The sequence below is a fragment of the Trichosurus vulpecula genome, chromosome 1 (assembly GCF_011100635.1).
Source record: "Trichosurus vulpecula isolate mTriVul1 chromosome 1, mTriVul1.pri, whole genome shotgun sequence".
Lineage (NCBI taxonomy): Eukaryota > Metazoa > Chordata > Mammalia > Diprotodontia > Phalangeridae > Trichosurus > Trichosurus vulpecula.
The window spans coordinates 328,013,548-328,038,875 of NC_050573.1; the positions used below are offsets into that span (position 1 = coordinate 328,013,548).

Genomic DNA, 25,328 nt, shown 5'->3' on the forward strand with positions numbered 1-25,328 from the left:
CAGTGTGAGCTAAGGGGGCAGTGATCATGAAAGACAGCAAAGGGCTTTTTGAGCTGTTGTAGGCACAGCACGAAAAGCAGCACTCTCTTAGTTCAGGTCTCATGTTGGAACAAAATGAGGCGCTTGAAAATTGAACATTTAACAGAGGAGCAGATTTACTTTGCTTTAGCACAGCAAGGATATGCAACAAGGATACAGTAGAACTTAGCTTTTCTGAACATCCGACTCCCATCCCCCCTTTTCTTTATCTGGAAATGCATCTGTTCAATCAGTCATTAGGGTAGAGTGACTCATGTGGTCTTAGACATCAACAAAACCTGAAAGGCCAAGACTACATAAGATTATAACCTTTTATGCACTTAGACCAGAAAAGGGCATCAGGGAACCTGGGGTGAATTAGGTTTTGTGGGGAAAGGAAGGTGTTTTTGAGTCAGGGAAGCTGCATCAGGAAACTGCAGGTCCTACACATACTGCCTTGGTGGCAAGGTCCTAATGATCATTATTCTGGAAGACCTTCCTCCATTTGAATAACTAGGCACTCCTCCTGTCATGAGTAGTACTATGAGAACAAAAAAGGGGGAAAAGGAAAAAAAAAAACACACAAACAACAAACAAAAATGTGGAGGAATACAAAAGCCAGAAGTCCTAAACCTGTCTTTTCTCCTTCAGAAAGACTAAGTTTCAAAGCCTCACAGTCTGCTCTGTATGATTGATGAGGATCTTCGTACTTCACAATGTGCCTCATAAGGTAAATTGGCAGTGATGAACCAGAACAGCACCAAGAACATCAGAGCCGCAGCACAAATGATGACACCTCTAGTACAGTCACAGATTTCTTCTCCTGATGCAAGATGTTGATGAGCAGGAGCAGTTCCAGGAACATCAAGGCTTCTACGTGGACACATCTGGCACAGTTGACGATTCTTTATTCTGTATCAGGATCATCTGTAGTACAGTGGCTGAAAGTTCACGGATGTCTTTCATGAACTCTATCTCATAATCTATGTTGATACTGAGGCTCTTCTTACACTCCCCAATCAGTATTATTTGCTCCCCCCTTAAAAATACCCCCTCCCTGATAGCTATATCAGGGGACTGATACAAAGCATTGTCCCTTTAGAGGCTTCTGTGAAAGTGCCAAATCCTTCTTCCACATTGGCAAAATAAATAAGGACTCTTCCTCACCTTCGTCCAGTGACTAGATTTGTCTACTAAGGGATCTCCTTTCTTCCAGGCAAATACCCACAATGAGAAAGCAACATTTTCATCTTCCCCATTCCCCTATTAGAAAGCAAGATTGCTCTCAACAATACCACCTCTGGGAAGGAATTTCCCGAACCATCCCAAAGAAAAGGAAATTTGCCCCTTGAGGGGGGACCTGAACTATTTTCCAAGGTGTAATGTACCCTTTGAGGGTACAAGGACTTTGAGGATAAGGCAATTTTGCTAGGGAATGAATGAGATAGGCTGGAGAGGATTAGACAGAACTATGTCCCAAAATGATCCATTCTTGTCAGGTGAGTCTTAGGGATGAGATTCAAGAAACCACTGGACAAGAGAGCGCTTTCCTTTTCCATGGTAACATCAATTTCTCAAGAAATAGCTTCTGGGAGGTTGCTTTATAACTATGGTGGGTATGTATAGATATCGGACATGGGCAGACAGATGCATAATGATACACCAGTTCATCAGTAGAGGGCAAAATCTTTACTCTGAGATGACAGAGTTCAGTTTTCCCAGTTGGGGAGAGGTTGAGAGCCATTTGGGTTAGTAATAGCTGCCTTGTCCTTAGTGAAGGGGATCATATGTATGGTCCTCTTGTGCCCAGCACAGCATGGTATCACTACTCAAATGTCCAAAGTGACACTGGACTCAGTTTTGCTATTCTTTTAACAGCTCCAACCTGGTTGTTTAGCATGTATCTCTGATGGGTTCTAATGTATCTTATAGACAACTATATGTAGTGGGAGACAACAGCAAAATTTGTCCATTAATCTTGAACCCAAAAGGGAAAGCCTTGAATTGTCCAGTCCTTTGCTTTGTACGTCCAGACTATTTGGCCATACCCATGGGCACTGCTCAGGAGCTAGTAAAGATGAATATATTCTCTACCTCATCCCTCAAGACTCTTTAACACGCTGGGCATTTACTCTGGAACTCAGCCAGCTGGAAGTGCTTGTCAGTACCCCTACTCCCTAGGGTATCTTCTTTAACCACTTTAGTGGCTGTTGAAGTCCAGTTGTTCATGAAGCTGTTAAAGTGGATAGAACTGTCAGATGACATTCCTCAGAAGCAAGGTTCGGTTTGAGTTCACTGAGCCAGCAGAGGAGGCAGGATTCCAGGGTCTGAATTGAAAGCCTTGGTCTCTGTTTATCAAGAGCACTAATACCAGAGGGAAACAGGCAAGCATTATTTCTTTTTTCTTTTCTTTTCTTTTTCTTTTTTCTTTTCTTTTCTTTTTTTTCTTTTCTTTTCCTTTCCTCCCCGCCCCTCCCTTCCCTTCCCTTCCCTTCCCCTCCCCTCCCTTCCCTTCCCTTCCCTTCCCTCCCCTCCCTTCCCTTCCCTTCCCTTCCCTTCCCTCCCCTCCCTTCCCTTCCCTTCCCTTCCCCTCCCCTCCCCTCCCTTCCTCTCTCCTTCTCTCCTGTCCTCTCCTCTCCTCCCTGCCCTGCCCTTCCTCCTCCTCCTCTTCCTCTTCTTCCTCCTCCTCTTCCTCCTTCTTTTTTCTTAGGTTAAGTGACTTGCCCAGGGTAGTGGCTGAGGCCAGATTTGAGCTCAGATCCTCCTGACTCCAGGGCCAGTGCTATATCTACTGTGTCACCCAACTGCTCCAGACAATTTCTAATGTACAATTTCCACTTAGCAATAAAAGCTTTCTGTGCTCTATTCATCTCTCTAGAGGGACCATTTTGGATCAACCAACCAATAATAGGCAATTCTGGACATGCTTATATGACCCTATGTCATCTATCTAGCAGTAACTGGGGCACAGAAAGAAGCAAGCAATTGTTTTCCAAAATCATTATAGTGAGTGACTGATCTGGGGAGCATGGAGCTCCAGATACAACAGTGATTTATTCTTGTCACCCCTTGGTGCCTGCCAAGGGCTCCACGTAGGCCAGTCTTTATAGAAAGAGACTCCTAGAAACATGGGCCTTGCAGGATCCTAAGAACTGAAGAGGAGAGACTGCTGGACCACCTACTTTTCATCTTCCGGAGTTGTAGCCTCTTTGGGGCCCAACTTGGATGACACTGACTTATGTGTTGTTGTTTGTTGGTTTTTTAATGGGGGCTAACAAGATATCTAGGTATAGAATGTAGGCTTTGTAAAATGTAAAGAGTCCACTAAGTCTCTGGGCTTCCTTCTTAAATCATGAGGAAATAAGTGTCAGAAGCTTATTCCTAACTGTGCCTGGAAACTGTGCTTTCCCCACCTGCCATAAAAAGAAAGTCATCAGAATCCTAGTTCTGGTTTAGTGTTGGGACAAAATGAGGCACTCAAAGTCACTGGACATGTAACAAGGGAAGAGATTTATTTTGCCCTAACACAACAAAGGCAAGCAAGAAGGATACATTTAGCTTCTCTGGATGTGACCCTCCTTTTTTCTATCTGGAAGCAGTGAGGCAGGCATCAGGGTATAGTAATTCCCATGATCTTCAACACTCACCAAAAATAAGAGGCCCTGCCTAAATAAGGTTGTGATTTTTATACCACTAGACCAGGGAGCTGCATCAGGAAAGCTGTTGCCAGTCAGGTTTCACAGGGGAAGGAAGGTATTTCAGTATCTGAGAAGCTATATCAGGAAACAGCTAGTCCTACCAAATCAACTAGGTTATGGGTAAGAGGAGGATAAAAGCAAGGAAAAGAAGGTTATTTCAATGAGATGATAAGAACATGACAGAGAGAAGACAAAACTATTATTTTAAATTGGTTTTCTTTGTCAAGGATAATGATCTTTGAATTGTAAAGGACAGAGCAAAAATGAACCCTACTTCTGTAGGGAATTGAACCCCAGGATAAGTGAAGGGATATAGGTAATAAAGAAGAACTATGAGTTCAAACCATCAGCCCTAAAAGGAAAAAAAAAGCTATATCCTATCATATTATATTTGTGATTGTTAAAGACCACAAAGAATAGGAGAGGTAGCATTGCACTGGAGAAGAGAAAACGCCCCAATAATTAAAAAAAACCAGCAAGAGTCTATAGATTCTAGACTGGTAGTTTTACTTTTATTCCTGGAAAAAAAAGCAAAAGCATATAAACTCTATTTTAAAGGGATAGTTCTGAATATTTAGAAAAAGGAAGCAGTGAATCAGCATGGTTTCATCAAGAACATATCACGTCTGAGTAGCATTCTCTTTTTTTAAATAATATTGTTAGACCTGGAGACAAAGGGAAATGCTAGGCTGCCCCTTGCATTACTTTACACATTGGGCCTTTAAACATGGGCCAGAGCTTAAAGTCTTGCCAGCTTAGAAGGGTCTACCAGAGCTAGCACTCCAGTAGTACTGTGTATAAGAACCCAAATCTCCTCCTCCCTATGATCAGACAGGAAGCTACTGCTAACACAGCTCTTCTCATATTAAGTAAGCAGAATAAAAATTCTCAACAAACATGACTTATTTCCTCTAAATGGCATGTGCTTTTTGAATAGCAAGATATTATTTAATTGATTTGCTTTCCTTCTGTTACCCATCTTTCTTGTCAGACTATTCTAGGAAAACACACACAAGAAAACAAAATTAATATGCTGATTGCTGAACAATAGAGATCAAAAATATGAAAATCAGAACAACTTTGTAGGAGGTAGGGCTCTATAGAACAAAGCATCTGAAAAGGCACACATTAAAGATAGCAGCATGCTTCCTTGCCTCACATAAAATCCTTTATATGTGTCACACTACCAGATTGAGATGGGGAAGGCCATAATTGCCTGCTGATGAAAACTATGTTTAATTACCTTTAAAATATATACTATGTGCTTTCAGAAGCCTTTTCAAAATGTACAAGGAAAATGGAATTAGTGTATGGGCTGTCAGCAGAATGTGATATTTGAATAAGATGAAATTAGGATAATGTTGCTAGATCAGAGTAATGTTCATATTTTGGGAATAAATCAAAGAAAAATTTAAAGAGAAATATAGGGAATTTAGAGCCTCTTGGAGGGTGTCTGAATATGTAAATATACAGAGAAATTGTCATAGTCTACCTCACTATGCAACTGTTACACAGAGTTTAAGACTCTCAAGAGAGTGATTTTGCCCTAGTTGCTTTTTTTGAAGTCTAGTTACAAATTCAGGGATGTGAAACATAAGACCTCTAGTATTTGTGGAAGCTAATGAATCTAAAGCAGCTTTCATTGAAGAGATAAAATACATGGTGTGTCTTGACCAGATTTTGTGGACAGTGCTGGGAAGAATCCTCATAGAAACACAGAAACATGCCAACACACAATCATGCAAATGCATAAATCTATTAAAGCTTAGTTTATGTCATATATCTTCCCTTAATATACTACTCTGGTGCATTGTTGTGATGAGTGGGGTGTATGTGTGCATGTATGTACGTGCGTGCGTGTGTGTGTGTGTGTGTGTGTGTGTAATGCTTGCCCAGGTGTGTGCACACATAAATGAGAACTATCCTTCTTTGCCTCAACTTTGTAATTTGTGATATCTCTCCTCAAAGTATCTTATATTTCCTTCTCTGTATCTTTCCTCCCTATCCTTTGCTGTACATATACATGTACACATACATACCCAGGAGGATTTTAAGCTTATTCAAGGACTGTTTTACCTTTTGTCTTTGTATCCCAAATATCTTGCACATAGTAAGTGCTCGATAAATGTTTGTTGAATAATTGAATAAACAGATTATTATCCATGTCCCTCTCTCTCATCTTATGTATCCCAGAGGTCTCTGATCTATTTTCCCTCTCTCTCTCTCTCTTTCCATATATATATACACACACACACACACACACATATATGTATATATATATTATGTACACACACACATATATATAATACATGTACATATATGATTCTCAGATCTATACATCATGCTAAAATCTGGAAGTCCCAAAGGTATCTCAAACTTAATGTGTCCAAAACGGAATTAACTTCTTCCTCTCCCCAAAACCCACCATCAACAGAAATGCCACAACAAAACAATGAGATACCTTCCAACCTTCCTTAGTTCTGTTGAGAGCACGACCATGCTTACAGCCAAATGAATTTACAAACTCAGTTATCCTCAACTCTTCTTCCTCCCTCCTATCCATTGATAAATCTTGTCTATTCAACTTCCACAGCATTTCTCACATCTATCACTTTCTCTGTGTTCAAATGGCCATCTCACCCAGTTCACTCTTTCTTTTCCTCTAACCTGGACTCCTGCACAACGTCTTAATTTGAATTCCTGCATTTGATCTCTCTTCTTAGATTTCTAATGTTACTTTAAATTTCAGCTTAGACACTACTATCTAAGAATCTAAGGGAAGCCTGTTCTGATCTCCCCAATTGCTTCCTCTCAAATTATCACATATATGCTCATCTGTTTGAACATTGTATCCACTAAATAAAATATAAGCTTCTTGAGGACAAGAACTGTTAATTGTTTTGAGCAAAGTGGACTTTGTGGTTCATGAAAATAAAATCACTTAACCTGATTCATCCTTGCTGAAAGAAAACACAACACTTTTTTGCCTTATCCAAACATAAACCTCTTTCGAAGAGCTCATGATGCAGAGGTGTCAAAATTTTTTAGACTCAGGAAAACTATTTTATACAATCTAATGAGCCTGATTCTCCACGTCCAACAGATGGAATGAGGAATTTTCTTCAGGAGGAAATTCCAGTTGTGTTTAAGGATAAGGGAGGGCTATATCATATTGCAAAAAAAGATGCAAGCAGGTTTCTACTAAGCTGCAAAAGTGTCAGTATATATCTCTATATATAGATATAGCTATGGATATAGATATACACACATATATACATATATGTATATATACATATGTATAATATCACCTTTTGTACATTATCTCATTCTATCCTCATCCCACATCACGAAGTAGAACAAGTATTATTAATATAAGTATTATTTTTTGGACTGGACCCACAGGTCCAAATGTCTGGGGCATTGAGAGTTTAATGATCTTCCCAAGGTCACACAGCCTGTTACAGGTGAGTCTTAACCCGGGTCATCCTGATTCTATGACCCAATCTTTATCCACTAGAGGCAGCTAGGTGGTAGAGTAGACAGACTGCTGGGCTTGGAGTCAAGAAGACCTTAGTTTAAATATTGCCTCAGACACGTACTAGTTGTGTGTCCCTAGGCAAGTTATATAATACCTTTCTTCCAGAGTTGTTTTGAGGATTAAATGAGATATTTGTAAAGCACCGAGCAGAGTGCTTAGCACATAGTAGGAACTTAATAAATGGTTTCTCCTTCCTTCCTACTATCCACAGATATCACTAATCCTATTTAATAGATGAGGATGCTGAAATCAGTTTGAGAAATTAGCCCACAATTACATATGGTATGGTATACAAGATACTGCTATTTGCATATTTGTATAAATTCATCTATTCATTCAAGAACAATTATTAAATGCCTACTATGTGCCAGATACTATGCTAGACACTTGTCAAAAATGAAACAGCTTGTCTTCAAAGAGTTTACCTCCCTTTGAAGGGAAACTATATACACTTCATATATATATATATATACATATGTGTATACATACATATATATATGTATATATACATATATATGTGTGTGGATGCACAGTATTTTAAATAGCTTAAAACTGCCCTAAGACTTCTGAAACACCCTGTACATACAAAGTTATTGGAAAAAGTGGCAACTGGAGGAATCAGAAGAAGCCTCCTATAGGATATAGCATTTGATTCTTAAAGAAGCTAAAGGTTCTAAGAGGCCCATTCATCACAAATTCATTTTATATTAGTGGGTCTGCCTCCCACTGGCACAGATTCTAAACTTTCATGCTTTAATCGATGACTTTTCTCATGAAATCCCTCCTCATTTAACACCTCCATCTTTAAAGATTCAGCATTTGGAAGACAATATGGTGAGAGTCATGAGACTTAGCTAGGCTGAGTCTTGGATAAGATGTATAATCCATCATAGAGATCTTATTCAGAGTCTTTCTAGAATGGTAAATCCTGGCAGAACTGGTTTGCTAGTGTACACTTCAAAGAACCAGGGTCTCTTAACATTCTCAAATGAGGCCTCAGAGGAGGACATTAGTAGAGAATATGTCCGGTCTAAACCAACATACATTGATTGCATGTTTAAAGTGCTATGCTTAGTGATGAAGTAGAAAAAAGACACATATGTATATATTTACATTTATATACACACATATATGCACACACCTCACCCCACCCCCATATTTGTGTATGTATATATGTATGTATAGATGGATAGATAGAAATGTAACTGACACTTTTTCTACTCAGTAGAAACCTGCTTAATTCTTTTGTGCAATATAAAATAGCTTTCCATTATCTTTTACCCTTAGAGAATGCCTCAGCAACTATAGACAGGACTGGAATTCCCTTCTGAAAGAAAACTTCTCATTCCATCTGTTGGAGGTGGAAAATTGGGCTTGTTAGGTTGTATAAAAACTTTTCCTGTGTCTAAAACATTTTGACACCTCTGCCTCATGGGTTCTTCAGAAGAGGTTTATGTTTGGATAAGGCAAAAAATGTGTTTTCTTTCAGCAAGGATGAATCAGGTTAAGTGATTTTGTTTTCATGAACCCCTAATCCACTTTATTTTAGATTTATTCAGTCACACCATGACGCTCAAGAACAATTCAGATCAAAATTGTCATTGCAGTTATTATTAGTTTGTTTAAGTCTTTGGTAGAAGTACCTTTGCTTGTATTTCTTTGTTGATAATGTTTAGCAATTCTTCTATATATTTCGGTTAACATGACCTTAACTTCACAAGAAGATAAACAAGGAGGCTAGGTAGATTTGTGAGGTCAAATTTTCAGCGCAGAGAATAACATAAGGCTCTTTTCCTAAATAAAGGAATCTTGAAAGAGCCACCACAAAGTTGACATCATCACTCATGCTTGACGGGCATAACTTAAAGAGTTAGAACTGTTTAAAGTGTAATCCCCACCACCAAAATATGAATCAATCACTTAGATTTCACTTAATTTTTCTGAACGACTGAAACATCTTTATCATAATTGTAACACAATGAATTGGTTATTGGGTCAATTCAACAAATTTATGACATGACTTGTTTTGTTATGAAGATTATTTGAAAATCAGACTCTGTAAGTGTTACATTTGTCATAGTTTGGTAACACCCTGCAATTCACTGTGGTGACTTTGTGTTCAAGACCTAGGAGTTTTAAGTATTAATGTAGCACTCCCCCGTAAAGTTCCATGTAACTTCCTCTCCCTAGTGTAGCTGAACCCTTCAATCTTTTCTGGGTCTATGTTTTATTTAAATTTTCAGGGAGGTTCCAAAATACGTATCCAAGAGTATACGGGAAAGTATACAAGATATAGATTCCCCTCTCTGTGTCTAGAAAACCTTAAAATTAGTGAAATAAATGGTTGACTTTGGTCCCTCCATTCTCTTGCTAGAGATTTTCTCTTTATAGCATGAGGTTATCTGGGCTGAGGATATGCAAAGTAGTTACCTCTCTCCTCTGTTCCTGGGACCCATTCCTAGACTCAAGTACTAAAGTACTACTGAGGTCAGGACAGGGTGGATATAGGGATATGTAATGAGGAAGGAGGCAATTCAATATAGACTTGAAGTTCATAGGTTTTCTTTTGTCCTTCCTAATGTGTAATCCATTCTTTATAGCTAATACTCAGAATGTAATGAAAAAAAAAAAGTTCATAATTTCATGGAGACAAAACCCATTATAAAAGCACAGACATTTAAAGAGAGTAATCTCCTAGCTCTTCAAGAAGAAATGAGACAGTGTAGAGGTATACATTTGCTTGGTTCCCAGGAGTGGAAACTGACAGGGAAATAGCAAGTTCTTTTCAAGTATATCACTCCTTAGGCAGAAAAGTGAGCCATATAAGGCTACTACTACTCATGAATTTTTTTTTAATTCAATGTAGAAGCATCCTTCATTTGTAATTGGCTGGCCTCTGAAACTGGGCCACGGTTTCATCTCCAGCCTCTTTTCCTCTCCTTGAAGCCTGATCTTCTCTGCTCCCCCATTTTGATATTCTATCTCTCTTATTTCCTCCTTCCTATTGGGGAAAACTACACTTCCTATCAGTGAACTCACCAGTAAGGGACTACAGTATTTTCATTTACGAATTGTCTAGTCATCGTATTAATCAACCAAAAAACTTTCTAAATATCTGAAAAGCAAAATATTGGTGTTTTGAGATGGATAGCAAAAAAGTTTAAAAATTATATAGAAAGAGTATCAGACAATAAACAGATATTGCAAAGTTGAAGGCAGTACGTTTGTCTATGTTCCTTAGCTATTTGAAAAAATTTGCATAAATCAATAAGCAGCTGAGGTGTTTCTGCTGTAGACATATTCATTTGAAAACCCTCTTAGGTCTTACTGCCATTTTCCTGTTTGCATCATGAAAAATATAACATTACCTGTTGCCACTAAGAGCCAAGAATGATGTATTATTAAATGGTATTAATCTTACCTGGACTAATTATATAAGATGTTCTGTAGTGCAATGAAAATGATTAATCATCTGTTTTTATTTCTTGAAAGAGATATAATTTACAGAGAGCACAATTCTGAAAAAAAGCAAATATATTTACTCAGAATATACTGTTTTTAATTTGAAAGCTGAGAATTAGTTCTATGTTAAGGAAATTAATGCAAGCAGTTATAATAATAATATGACATTTATATGATGCTTTACTTAATGTTATCTCATTTTAGCCTCATAACAATCCCATGGCATAACCCTAATGATGTTGCTAAGCAAAATAAATACTTACTAATTAATTTTGTAATTTTTCTCCAAGAGAATAGGGTGAAATTGTTCCTGTTTTTTATTTTTATTTTTTGAATACTAAAGATCATGGCATTTTCTTTTCTTTATTATGTATTTCCTTGAAAACTTTTTTTTAAATTTATTTTTTATTATTTAATATTTTTAGTTTTCAACATCAATTTCCGCAAGATTTTGAGTTACAATTTTCTCCATATTTCTACCCTCCCCCTGACCCCAAGATGGCATATATTCTGATTGCCCCTTTCCCCAGTCTGCCCTCCTTTTATCACCACACTCCCCTTTATCCCCTTCCCCCTTACTTTTTTGTATGGCCGGATAGATTTCGATACCCCACTGCCTATATATATATATATCTTATTTCCCAGTTGAATTTCAAAACAATTTTCAACATTTGTTTTTAGGACTTTGAATTCCAAATTCTCTCCCTTCTTCCCTCCCCACCCACCCTCTTTGAGAAGGCAAGCAATTCAACATAGGTCACACATGTATCATTATGCAAAACACTTCCATAATAGTCATGTTGTGAAAGACTAACTATATTTGCCTCCATCCTATCCTGTCCCACTTTATTCACTTTTCTCCCTTGACCCTGTCCCTTTTCAAAAGTGTTTGCTTTTGACTACCTCCTCCTCCAGTCTGCCCTCCCTTCTATCATCCTCTCCCTCTTATCCCCTTCCCCCCTACTTTCCTGTAGGGTAGGATACCCAATTGCATGTGTTATTCCCTCCTTAAGTCAAATCCGATGCGAGCAAGATTCACTCATTTCCTTTCACCTGCCCCCTCTTCCCTTCCATTATAACTGCTTTTTCTTGCCATTTTTTATTGAGATAACTTACCCCATTCTATCTCTCCCTTTTTCCTTCTGCCAATATATTCCTCTCTCACCCCTTAATTTTATTTCATTTTTTTAGATATGATCCCTTCGTATTCAACTCACCCTGTGCCTTTACTATATATATATATATATATATATATATATATATATATATATATATATATATATATATATGTGTGTGTGTGTGTGTGTGTGTATTCCCTTCAACTACCCTAATATTCAGAAAGGTCTCATGAGTTACAAATATAATCTTGCCATGTAGGAATGTAAACAAAATGGTTCAACTTTAGTAAGTCCCTTATAATTTCTCTTCCTGTTTACCTTTTCATGTTTCTCTTGATTCTTGTATTTCAAAGTCAGATTTTCTATTCAACTCTGATTTTTTCATCAAGAATGCTTGAAAGTCCTCTATTTCATTGAAAATCCATGTTTTGCCGTGAAGTATGCTCAGTTTTGCTGGGAAGGTGATTCTTGATTTTAATCCTAGCTCCTTTGACCTCTGGAATATCATATTCCAAGCCCTTTGATCCCTTAATGTAGAAGCTGCTCAATCTTGTGTTACCCTGATTGTGTTTTCACAATACTTGAATTGTTTCTTTCTGGCTGCTTGCAGTATTTTCTCCTTGACCTGGGAACTCGGGAATTTGGTGACAATATTCCTAGGAGTTTTCTTTATGGGGTCTTTTTCAAGAGGTGATCAGTGGATTCTTTCAATTTCTCTTTTGCCCTCTGGCTCTAGAATATCCAGGCAGTTTTCCTTGATAATTTCTTGAAAGATGATGTCTAGGCTATTTTTTTTTGATCATGGCTTTCAGGTAGTCTAATAATTTTTAAATTATCTCTCCTGGATCTCTTCTCCAGCTCAGTGGTTTTTCCAATGAGATATTTCACATTGTCTTCCATGTTTTCATTCCTTTGGTTCTGTTTTACAATATCTTGATTTCTCATAAAGTCACTAACTTCCACTTGCTCCAATCTAATTTTTAAGGTGGTATTTTCTTCAGTGGTCTTTTGGACCTCCTTTTCCATTTGGCTAATTCTGCCTTTCAAGGCATTCTTCTTCTATTGGGTTTTTGGAGCTCTTTTGCCATTTGAGTTAGTCTATTTTTTAAGGTGTTATTTTCTTCAGTATTTTTCTGGGTCTCCTTTAGCAAGTCATTGACTTGTTTTTCATATGTTCTTACATCACTCTCATTTCTCTTCCCAATTTTTCCTCTACTTCTCTTACTTGCTTTTCCAAATCTGTTTTGAGCTCTTCCATGGCCTGAGACCAATTCATATTTTTCTTGGAGGCTTTTGATGTAGGCTCTTTGACTTTGTTGACTTCTTCTGGCTATATGTTTTGATCTTCTTTGTCACTGAAAAAGATTCTGTAATCTTAGTCTGAGTCCTGTTTTGCTGTTTGCTCATTTTCCCAGCCAACTACTTTACTTTTGAGCTTTTGGTCAAGGTATGACTGCTTTCAGAGTAGAGAGTGCTTTGTTCCAAGCTTCAGGGGTTTTGTGCTGCTGTTTTCAGAGCTACTTCTATTCTGAGGTAATATGATGCTGCTCTCCTGGCCTGTGCTCTGGTCTGTGAGTGCGAGCAGTCCTTTCTGCTGTATAAATACCAGGAGGATTCCCTCTCCACAGCCACCAAAAGGTCTGCCACACTAGCACTCCTCCTCCCCCTAGAACTGTCAACCAGGACTGAGACCCAGATCCAAGCAGGGCAAAGCAAGACAACCCTACCTCTGCACTAGCAAAGCACTCCCTGCACTCCTGCTCTGATCTGCTACTTGATTCCTCCCACTGTGTAGGCAAGGGACTCTGAAAGCAGCTGCTGTTGGAGCTCTGGAAGCAGCAACTGGAGTTTCCTGCTACAGCTGCCCACCACCCCCAGGGCTGGGGCAGGACGGTGCACTTCTCTCACCCAGATCCAGCAGTTTTCCCACTGACTTGCTCTGTTGTCTTTGGTGTTTGTGGGTTTAGCAGTCTGGTAACTGCCACAGCTCAGTGATTCAGTGCCCTGACGTCTGCTCCACCTGTTCTACTTCTCTCCTGGTCTGTCCTGGCGAGGCCCTTGCTGGACTGTTTTCCACTCCCAGCACAGTGCAACAGACCCTTCCCAGTGACCATCCAGGCTGTCTTGGGCTGGAGACCTGTTTCCCTCTGTTATTTTGTGGGTTCTGTAGCTCTACAATTTGTTTAGCATCACTTTTTACAGGTGTTTGGAGGGGTGTGGGGGAATGGATAGGCGAGTCCTTGTTTCCAGTGGCCGTCTTGGCTCTGCCCCCTTTTCCTTTTTTTTAAAGGGGAAGATAGATAAAAAAATGAACTTGATTCTAGAACAGAATGGTTTCTTAAGGAAAACTGCATCATCAACAATGATCCAGCCTGTTAAAGGCAGCCTATTAGATGCATAACACAATGTTCAGCTATGAAGAGAGACCAGCATCAGATGCTGCTTTAATTTAAATGTTCAAATCATTTTATAGTACAGCCAGTCTGTCATTGTTCCTCATTTACAATGCATTCTCTCTGATCTCCATTTGCTGACACCAACTGGCTGTCCCTATTTCCTGGAATAAATTCTTTCCTCATCATGAACTCTTAGAAATTTTTTAACTATCGTTCTAGTGTCATCTTCTAAATGAGGAGCCTTGGGTAGTACAGCCTTTTCCTACCTTTATTCCTAAATGACTTCATATGTATCCATATATGCATATCTTTCTCTCCCCTAAGTGAATGTAAGATCACAGAGAGCAGGCATTATTTTGCCTTTTTGTCTTTTTATCTTCAGCATCTTGAAGAGTGCCTAGAAAATAAACAAATATATTAAAAATTCTTGTTGATTGATTATTTGATTCATTAAAGCAGAGTCCCTATTTGGCAGTTCTTAATGTATGTTAAACTACTAAAATTATATCAATTAAAACATACTTTATAATTGACTTTTTAAAAACTTTAAGCCTGACTTTCCCAAGAGTTATTCTAAAGTAATGAGATTTTATGATTGTAAGACAACAAATAATGGAACCTTATATCATAATTATAGTTGTTTTTGTTTATTATTTAACATTTTTTTAAATTTTGAGTTCCAAATTCTTTTTTTTTGGAGGGGAGAAGGCAGGGCATTTGGGGTTAAGTGACTTGCCCAGGGTCACACAGCTAGTAAGTGTGTCGGATATCTAATGCTGGATTTGAACTCAGGTCCTCCTGACTCGAGGGCTGGTGCTCTACTCATTGCGCCACCCTCACTTTAGTCTCTTTGTTACCCATTGAGAAAGACAAGCACTATGAAATTCATTATCTATGTGAAGTCATACAAGACATATTTCCATATTAGATATGTTGACAAAAAGCAATAAAAATAAAGTAAAAAGAGTATCCTTCAATTTACTCATAGAGTTAGTTCATCAGTTCTTTCTCTTGAGTTGGATACCATTTTTCATCAAGTGCTTTATAACTGTCATGTTGTATTGATCAGAGTAGATAAGTGTTTCACAACTGATCATTGTTACAATATTGCTGTTACTTTGTACATTTTTTTAGTTTTGTCATTTCACTTTGCATCAGTTCATATAGTCTTTTTTGGTTTTTCTGAAGACATCCCCTTTGTAATTTCTTATAGAAGAATAGTATTATATCACAATCATTTACCACAACTTGTTCAGCCATTCCTCAATTGTTGGGCATGCCCTCAATTTCAAATTCTTTGCCACCACAAAAAAAGAGCTGCTATAAATACTTTTTGAACAAATGGGTCCTTTTCACTTTTATTTAATCTCTTTGGATACAGACTTAGTAGTGGTATTGCCAGATTAAAGGGTATGCACATTTTCATAGCCTTTTGCTCATAGTTCCAAATTGTTCTCTGGAATGGTTGGACTAATTCACAACTCCACCAACAGTGCATTAGTATATCTGTTTTTCTACATCCCCTCCAGATTTTGTCATTTTCCTTTCCTGTCACATTAGCCAATCTGATAGGTGTTAGGTGGTACCTAAAAGTTGTTTTAATTTCCATTTCTGTAAATGAAAAATTATTTAGAGCATTTTTCCATGTGACTCAATAATTTTGATTTTTTTCTTCTGAAGACTGCTTGTTCATAGCCTTTGACTATTTATCAATTAGGGAAGTGCTCTTATTTTTAGAAATTTGACTCAGTTGCCTATATATGTGAGAAATTAGACCTTTATCAGAGAAACTTACTGAAAAATTTCCCTCCATTACTTGCTTTTGTTCTAATAGGCTGCATTGGTTTTCTTTGTGCAAAACCTTTTTCCATTTCATATAATTGAAAATATCCATTTTTATCAAATGTGAACTTCTCTGTTTTTCTTTTTGATTATAAAGTCTTCCCTAATGCATAGATCTGATGGATATTTTTCCCATGCTCCCCTAATTTGCTTATAATATTATCCTTTGTATGCAATTATGTATCCATTTTGATCTTGTATATAAGATATAAAGTATGAGATCTTGGTCTTTGGTAAGTTTCTGGCAGACTGCTTTACAGTTTTCCCAGCAGTTTTTGTGAAGTAATGAGTTACTGCTTCCAAAGTTTGTTGTGTTATCAAGCACTAGATGACTATGGTCATTTACTTTTGTGTGTTGTGTCCCTAATTTATGCCACTAATCAACCACTGCATTTCATATCCATTACCAGATTGTTTTATTTTATTTTTAATTCATGGACTAAAACAAGCATTTCCATAACATAGTACAATAAAAAAGATTGCATATGGAATTATAAATCTGCTATGTAAAACTTGCTATTCCTTTCAAATATACAACAAATTATCATGTAAGTTTCTTTTTTTCTTCTCCCGCAATGCCCCAGCCCTAGAGATGGCTACCATTAGACACAAATAGGTGTGTGTGTATAAAATTATTCTATACATGCTTCCAATATCAATTCTTTCTCTGGATATAGATAGCATCTTTCTTCATGTCTTTTATAGTTAATTTGGGTATGTATAATGGTCAAAAATAACTTACTTGCTCAAAGTCGTTCTTAAAACAATATTGCTGTTACTGTATACAATGTTCTCTTGGTTCTGCTTAATTTGTTCTTCATTATTTCATGCAAATCTTTCCATGTTTTTTTTCTAAAATCATTGAGCTTGTTATTTCATATAGTACAGTAGTATTCCATCACAATCATATGCCATAGCCATTCCCCAATTGATAGGCATCCCTGCAGTTTTCAGTTCTTTGCCATCATAAAGAGAGCTGCTATAAAAATATTTTAGAACATATAGGTTCTTTTCTTTTTCCCTAATTTTCTTTGAGAATAGAACAAGTAGTGCTATCATTGGGTGAAAGGTTATAGGCAGTTTAATAACTCTTTGGGCATAATTCCAGATTGTTCACCAAAATGGTTGGATGAGCTCACAATTGCCCCAGCAATGATTGTTTTGATGATTAATGCTTTATAAAATAGCTTGCTATCTGGTACTGCTAGGTTACTTTCCTTCATTTATTTTCCTACTGATTCCCTTGATATTCTTACAGATGAATTTGATTTTATTATTTTCCTAGCTCTATGAAACAATTCTTTGGTAATTTGATTGATAGGACACTGAATAAAAGTAAATTAATTTTGGTCAAATTGACATTTTTAGTTATCTTGGTTTAGTCTATGAGCAATTCATATGTCTTTGTTTGTGTGAAAAGCATTTTGTAATTATGTTCGTAAAGTCCTTTGTGTCTTGGAAGGTTTTATATTGTCTACAGTTATTTTAAGTAGAATTTCTCTTTCTATCTCTTGCTGAATTTTTTTGATAGTATATAGAACTGCAGATGATTTATGTAGGTTTATTTATATACTGCAACTTTGTTACAGTTGTTAAATTGCTTCAACCAGTGTTTTTTTTAGTTGATTTTCTCAGGTTCTCTAAGTATATCACCATAACATCTGCATTGACTGATAGTTTTATTTCCTTATTTCCTATTCTTCCTCAATTTCTTTTTCTTGTCTTATTAATATAGCTATCTTTTATAAAATAGTATTTAATTATAATGGAGATAATAGATCTCCTTGTTTAACCTCTGATCTTCTTGTAAGCCTTCTTACTGCTGTTACAGATGATGCTTGCCATTGATTTTAATTAGATACAGCTTGTCCTTTTAAGAAAAGTTCCATTTATTCCCATGGTTTTTAGTGTGTTTAATAGGAAGAGGTATTTAGTTTTGTCAAAAGCTTTTTTTGTACTTCTTATAGCAATAATCATGTGCTTTTGCTATTTTTTGTTATTAATGTGGTGAATTTTGCTCATGATTCCTCATGTCATTCTCTCTAGAAGGTTGGGGGTAAAAATCACAGCATATTAAAGCTGAAAGGGAATATTTTCTTTATGCCTATAAGAGAACTGAAAATCAAAGAGATGAAGTAATTTGCACTATTAGGCCAAGAGCATAAAAGTGACAGAGTTGAAGTTAACAGTTCAGTCTAGGTGTGGGATACACACCCTACCATGTTGTTTCTCTCTTCTTAAACAAAACTAAACAAAAAACCAGCCCTCATGCAAAAAGTGAAATCTTTGCTGAGTTTTAAAAGGAAAAGAAGAATTCCTAAATGTATGGCGAGGAAGGAGTACATTCTAGGCATCGGGAGGTGGGCAGAAAGCCTGTGTAAAGGCAAAGAGATGGGAAATAGTGTCACATGCGAGGAATAGCAAGAAGGTCCATTGGACTGACCAAAAAGCATACAATGTGTAATGAGACCAGGAAGCTAAAATGGGGCCATGCTAGGAAAAGGTTTAATTGCTAAACAGAGAATTTTAATTATAAAGCTATGATCCACGAGGGCATATAAAATATAGTGTGAAGATCTATGTAGACATATACTTCTGGTAAATTTCTAGTCTAACTCCTCATGGCATACAGTTGGTAGGATGTACCAATGAACAGTAAATTGTCACAGGTCCTAGCAAGCTACAAAGACTTTGAATATAGGTCTAATGAAGGATTATATGTCTGTCAGCCAAGTACCATTCTAGCTACATTCAGATAAACTTGTCACTAGATTGGTCATGGTAATTTTTGTTTCATTTATTTTAGTTTTGTTTTGCTGTATTAACTCACAAAGATTGTGTATCAAGCCGTATGGAACTAATAGTCTGTATCAGTAAAGCAAATATTTATATCAATAAATCCATAAATCCTTGGAAGATGGAAAAATGATACACATTCATCAACATAAATTGAGAAGACTTCATTTAAAAAGCCATGCTAGACATAACCTTATTGAATCAAACGAAGGCGTAGAAATTCTTGCATAGGTTGAGAGAGCACAAGTCTACGTTAATTCACAGTGAATGTTTAACATGAGTTTCTATATCAGGAAGATTCTTCCCACACCTACAAATAAAAAGAGAAATTTTGTGTGGGAACTATTCCACTGGTGCCCAAAAGGAATATGGCTAATATGGTGCAGCAACCAGTCCTGGCAATCCTTTCAATGTTTCTCTCCCAGAATGGGCTTCTGTTATGGTAATTAGGGTGGGACTTTTTTACTGTTTTCTCTTTTGGAATGCTGAGGTAATCAAGTACCTTTGATGAGTCTTACCTTTCAAAAGTAATGGAAAGCAAAGTAGGACTTTTAGCTGCTTTTTGTTTGAGTGCTTCTTAGCACTGAAGTAATCAAGTACCACTGCCCTGAGATGTGTATGTATGATCTGAGCTTGGCATTTCATTTTGGGGGCACGCTCATTGAAAGAGTGTTGTTGAGGAGACTCTGGGTAGCTGTTGAGGCAGTCCCCTTGACTTTGAAAACCCAGATGTTGGTGCTTCTGTCTTGTAACTATGTATGTATTGTGATTTGGTCAGACAGATAAAAGCCTATCTGTTGATCTGTTTGTAATTTCTGTTTGTATTTGCTCTGAAGTTCAGGGTGCTGGCTTTTCCCCCTGAACTAAGTGAATGGTATATGTATGTTTAATTAAAGTAGGATTGTTAAACCCCTTAAAGTTGCTTTCCCTAGAAAGCAGATCAAAGGACCTGTGCTAGCAGCCCTCCTTTGTGCTCTTGTTGTTGGTTTGTTGTTGGTCTTTCACCTCCACAGCAGCTGCTAGCAACATTGTTGTTATAGTTTCTTTCCTACTTTTAGATGTCCAGAAAATCCCTCCTCCCAAGGAAACTCAAAGCTTTACTGGGAATCAGTCTTCCCCTTTTAGGTAGTTATATGCTTGTTTAAAAAGAAATGTTGAAGAAACAGTATGGGAGGAAAATCCTTTCTCCATCAAGCATGGTTATGCACAAAGTGGAGAAATTATTATCTCTGCATTATTGAGGACTCTAAGATTTTTTAACATACTTCAGACTAAAAAAATCAAACAGCTCAGTCAGATTATCAGTTCTCTTTTCGCCAGCCTTTTTATAAAATAGGGATAGAAAGATCTCGACAAGTCTCCATTCCTCTAAAGTCACATGGTGTATCAGTGGCAAAGATAAAATTCTCTTTGTACAGGAAAGAGCACTGGATTTAGTCAGGAGATCTGTGTTCAAATCCAAATCTACCTTTGTGACCTTGGGAAAGTCCATTAACCTTTCTGGGCCTTGGCATAGGAGAAGTTTGGACATTATGGCTGGCCTCTGAAGTGCCTTCTAGCTCTAAATCTTTAATCCTGTAGGATTTGGAAATCATTTTCTGTTAAAATATTTATAAAATTTGGTCCCCTAATTCATTACTCAAAATGCCCAACTCCTTTAAGCTTTGTTATCGGAATATAGAGAACAGAAGTAATCTAGTCCAACCCTATAATTTTGTAGATAAGGAAACTGATACCCAGAGAGATCAAGTATTTTTTTTTCCCTAAAGTCACACAGGTAGTGAAGAGCAGAGCCAGGATTCAAACAGAGGTTGGCTGAATATAAATCTGCTTTACATTTCATAATACCACAAACCTCTTCCAATTTCCCTTTTTTCATTTCAATATTACTTCTTTGTCAAAATATTACACTGTGATGCCAAAAGTTGTTACACATGGTAATATAAAAAGTGAATGGGATTTAGAAGAACAACAACAATAAAAATGCATTCAAGGGGAATTTCTCAAGATTACACAATTTTCAGGGGAAAAAATTCTGCTTTAATTTTTCAAAAGTGAGTCTGTTTTCTGGTACAAATATAGGTAACCTTCAGCTTTTGTTCTTATGTATATTTTCCTCTCTTTTTTCATAGTATTGAAAATCACTTTGCTTCTACCTCAATCCCCATATCACTCTAAAGAGTCTTTCATGACTTGTAAAAGTTTTGATCTGCATTCGGGTAAGGAAAGCCATGGTCAGCATGGGACTCTGTAGCCTCTGCTGAGCTTTCATGGTGTCAAGGTCCTAAAATAATATGAACAGCAGGAGTACTAAATCTTTCATTATTTCCCATTTCCCCTTGAGCATACTGACTTGCAATAAAGAAACTGTCATTTACACTCTTCTTTATTGCATAGCAGGTAATGACTGCAAGGAGAAAAATAAGGAACCATGTCAAGTCAACCTGACTGCCAATATGATGAATGGGTAATCATCCTATATTTGCATCTCTCTCTCTCTCTTTTGTTCATATGTAGATACTTCATAGATTGGAAGAGTGATGGGGACAGCTACTTTACAATAGATGGAACTGAAGGAACCATTGCTACTAATGAATTATTGGACAGAGAAAGCACTCCACAGTATAATTTCTCTATAATTGCAAGTAAAATTAGTAAGTATGGCATGGATGGAACCAATATTATTTAGTGAGTGATTATTTGAATTCAGCACCCTTAAATCAGCATATTATAAGCTGCTTTACATTTTCTCAAGTGATACTTGAGTGTTTCCTTGGGTGAGGATACTCTTTTTCTATACAGCATGAATTCGGAGTAGCAATGATAGCTGCTTAGGGCCATGCTTCTATCTTATGACATATAATCTAGATGGCACCACATGAGGTGATTTTTTGCTATCAGACTGTGTCTTGAAGAGGCAAGAGATCTCAGGACGCCTGAGTTCATCACAGTGTTCTGTCGATAGACCAGGGGACCTACAGAAAGTTTGAAGTGGAGTTCCCGTATCTAGTCTGGGCCAACTACTTATCTAAGAGATCACTTAGAAGGATGACATTAATTTTCAATCTCTCCTACAATGCTTATGGATCTTATTTTTTGCAAAGGTATTTTGAAGAAATACAAATGAGTCCAGAATTTGCCCTTCCACGAATTCTTCTGAGATTTTTGGATCACCAAGCCTTTCCTACTTTCCTATTGACCCTAGATTCTAGGAGTTAGCTTAGCTCTGTGGTTGCCATAGGCTAGAGTTATTGCTATTAACATAGGACTACCCCTATCAGGACCCATAAGCAAAGTTGATATAAGGGCCCACTTGAAACACAGAAATGATCCTAGTGATCCTTTAGCCACTCTGATTATTGTACTGACAGTTGAGTATCTTACGGGTAAACTATGACTGACTGAATATGGATGCTTGATTATATGCTGGGATTGAGGGATTCCCTGACAAAGACTTCTAGAAGTATTTAATTAGATTCTCTCTTTCCTTAATTGTGTGATGCAATGATGTAAGATTATTGCATTAGGTCTGATTTTGTCTTTTGTGAACAGGATAGAAGCAGCTAGGCTACCCTCCTTAAGCAGTAAACTGTATTTCATTCATTTATCTAAGGTAACTAGGAAAGAGGGTAGATAAAAAAGATGCACTTACCTTTCCCCATGACCAGAACTGGAGAAGAAATAGTGGTGAGGTGCTCAAAGGAGACTTGCTCAATTTCAGCCAAGTGATGACCAGTGAGCGTCATAGTTATGTTCCCCCCAATTTATCACATCTGTATTGTTCTCAGTTGAAGCACAAAAGTTAGCATGATATATACATTTATATGTAGAGAAGAAATATGTGTGTATATGTATTCATGTGTGTATGTGTATATGGATGTATATACACATGGTATGGATGTGTATATGTACATACACATACATAAATACACACATATGAACTAGGGAGTTTTAAAAATCTCATTTACTCATTTTAACACTATTGCTAGGTAACAAACATACTATGAATCTGGAAAAGCCTCTTATCAGGAATGAATAGGGTTGAAAAGTAAACTTTATATACCCTATAATAACTGTAAGCTACATTGATGAAACTAGCCAGCAGAACAAGGAGCTACCAGAGTAATGAATAAATGTGAAATGAAGTTGTCTGGCCTCAGAACATCAAGAAAGAAGAACAATATAATTGGGCCTAAGAGCACATTGTAGTTTTAAATAGCATATGTTATGGTCCTGACCCCTCTATAAAACCTTTCAAGAGGAATAAAAATGGTAGCATTGACTATACTACTTCAAATTAACTAAAAAAGCAGTCATTATCAGTGTTTCTGCAATTAGATAGCAAAATAATTTTATTGGGCTAATGATAATTCCATGCTGAACTACTGCCTTTCTACTTGTGAACTGCTTTTATTATTACGACACTAACCTAGAGAATTTACAAGACACTTGGGACATCAGAAGTAAAATCATTATCCACTTTTCCTGTAAACAAAATATTTTAACTTTTTCATGCACAGGAAATATTATTGTTTTTAAAATAAAAAAACTATCTTTCCTTAACCTCACTTTTTTAATGCTGTTATATTATTGCAACTTATCTTATTTTTAGGCTGTGTTTACAAGCAAAGATAAGTGTCAGCTATTGATCTTGGTTGTGTCTCCCATGTAAATAATCTTGGATTAATCGTTTTCATTTTGAAGAGGCAAAAAAGGAATGAACTGCCTTTGTTAACATCTGATTCATTCTGTGTATTTAGGGAAAAAAAGCCTTAGGATGTATGCTATGCAAGGATCAATGGAAGGAACTGGGGAGGAGAAGGAAAGATTTAAGGATGGGGATGGGGAGAATTGATATCTCTCTCTTCAAATATGTGAAAGCCTGTTGTGTAGAGGAGTGATTTGATTCATTTTACTTGGCAGCAGAGGGCAAGTGTAGAGTCTATTGGAAAATTACAGAGATGCATTTCTATTGTATGTAAATAAAAACTTAAAAATCAGAACTGTCTGACAGAGGAATGGATTGCTTTTGATAGATAGTCAAGAGCTCCCCCAGTGCTGGAGGTATTCAGTCAAAGTTGCATGACTATTACTGATAGTTGTAGAAAGTATTGCTAATGAGCATGTTGGATTAAATTACCTCTGGGGTCCCTGTACACTGTGACAGTCTATGACTCTATGGACCAATCTGTTTATACTCTTTCAGATGTCAAATTCCTTTTTTTTATTTTTTTTTTAATTTTTAGTTTACAACACTCAGTTCCACGAGTTTTTGAATTCCAAATTTTCTCCTCCTCTCTCTCCTGCCCCCTCCCCAAACAAGATAGCATGTAATCTAATATAGCTTCTACATGTACCTTCACATTAAACTTATTTACACAATAGTCAAGTTATAAAGAAGAATTATAACCAATGGAATGAACCATGAGAAAAATGAAACAAAACCAAAAAAGAAGAAGAAAAAAAGAGAGCAAATGGTTTGCCTCAGACTACATTCAGACTTTCAGACTCTGTAATTCTTTCTCTGGATGTGGATAGCTTTTTTTTTTTTTTTAGTTTATAACACATGGTTCTACTTAATTTTGAGTTCCAGATTTTCTCCCCTCCCTCCCCCCTCCCTTCCCAAGATGGCATGGAATCTCATATAACTACCATGTATAACTTTGCATTGGATTAATTTATACACTAGTCAAGTTGTGGAGAAGAATTATGACCAATGTAATGAATCATGAGAAAGAAGAAACAGAACCAAAAAAAAAAACCCAAAAACAAAAACAAAAGAGAAGAAAAAAGGCGAGCATGTAGCGTGCCTCAATCTGCATTCAAACTTCATAGTTCTTTCTTTGGGTGTAGATAGCTTTCTCCATCGTGAGTCCCTTGGAGTTGTTCTTGCACCTTGTGTTGCTGAGAAGAGCGAAGTCTGTCAGGGTTGGTCCTCATGGAATCCATATATCTGTGGTTGTGTACAATGTTCTCCTGGCTCTGCTCTGCTCACTCAGCATTATGTCGTGTAGGTTTTTCCAGGTTGTTACGAAGTCCGTATCATCCCCATTTCTTATGGCACAATAGTATTCCATTACCTTCATATACCACAGCTTGTTCAGCCATTCCCCAATTGATGGGCATCCCTTTGATTTCCAATTCTTGGCTACCACAAAAAGAGCCACTATAAATATCTTTGTACATATGGGTCCCTTTCCCTCTTGTGTGATGTCTTTGGGATACAGCCCTAGAAGTGGTATTGCTGGGTCAAAGGGTATGAATATTCCTATGGCTCTTGGGCGTGGTTCCAAATTACTCTCCAAAATGGCTGGATCATCTCACAACTCCACCAGCAATGTAACAATGTTCCAATTTTCCCACATCCTCTCCAGCATTTATCATCCTCCTGCTTTGTTATTTTAGCCAATCTTACAGGAGAAATGTGGTATCTAAGAGTTGTTTTGATTTGCATTTCTCT

The 25,328-nt window shown here is 37.1% G+C and overlaps 1 protein-coding gene across 1 annotated transcript in view; it reads left to right on the forward strand.

The window, feature by feature from the left end:
- LOC118846076 (cadherin-12) overlaps positions 1-25,328 on the forward strand; it is a 143,087-nt gene that overhangs the window by 77,176 nt on the left and 40,583 nt on the right. Inside the window, exon 4 of the mRNA XM_036754261.1 lies at positions 21,386-21,522. Within this exon, the coding sequence (XP_036610156.1) occupies positions 21,386-21,522 (137 nt within the window). The remainder of the gene's footprint in view (positions 1-21,385; positions 21,523-25,328) is intronic.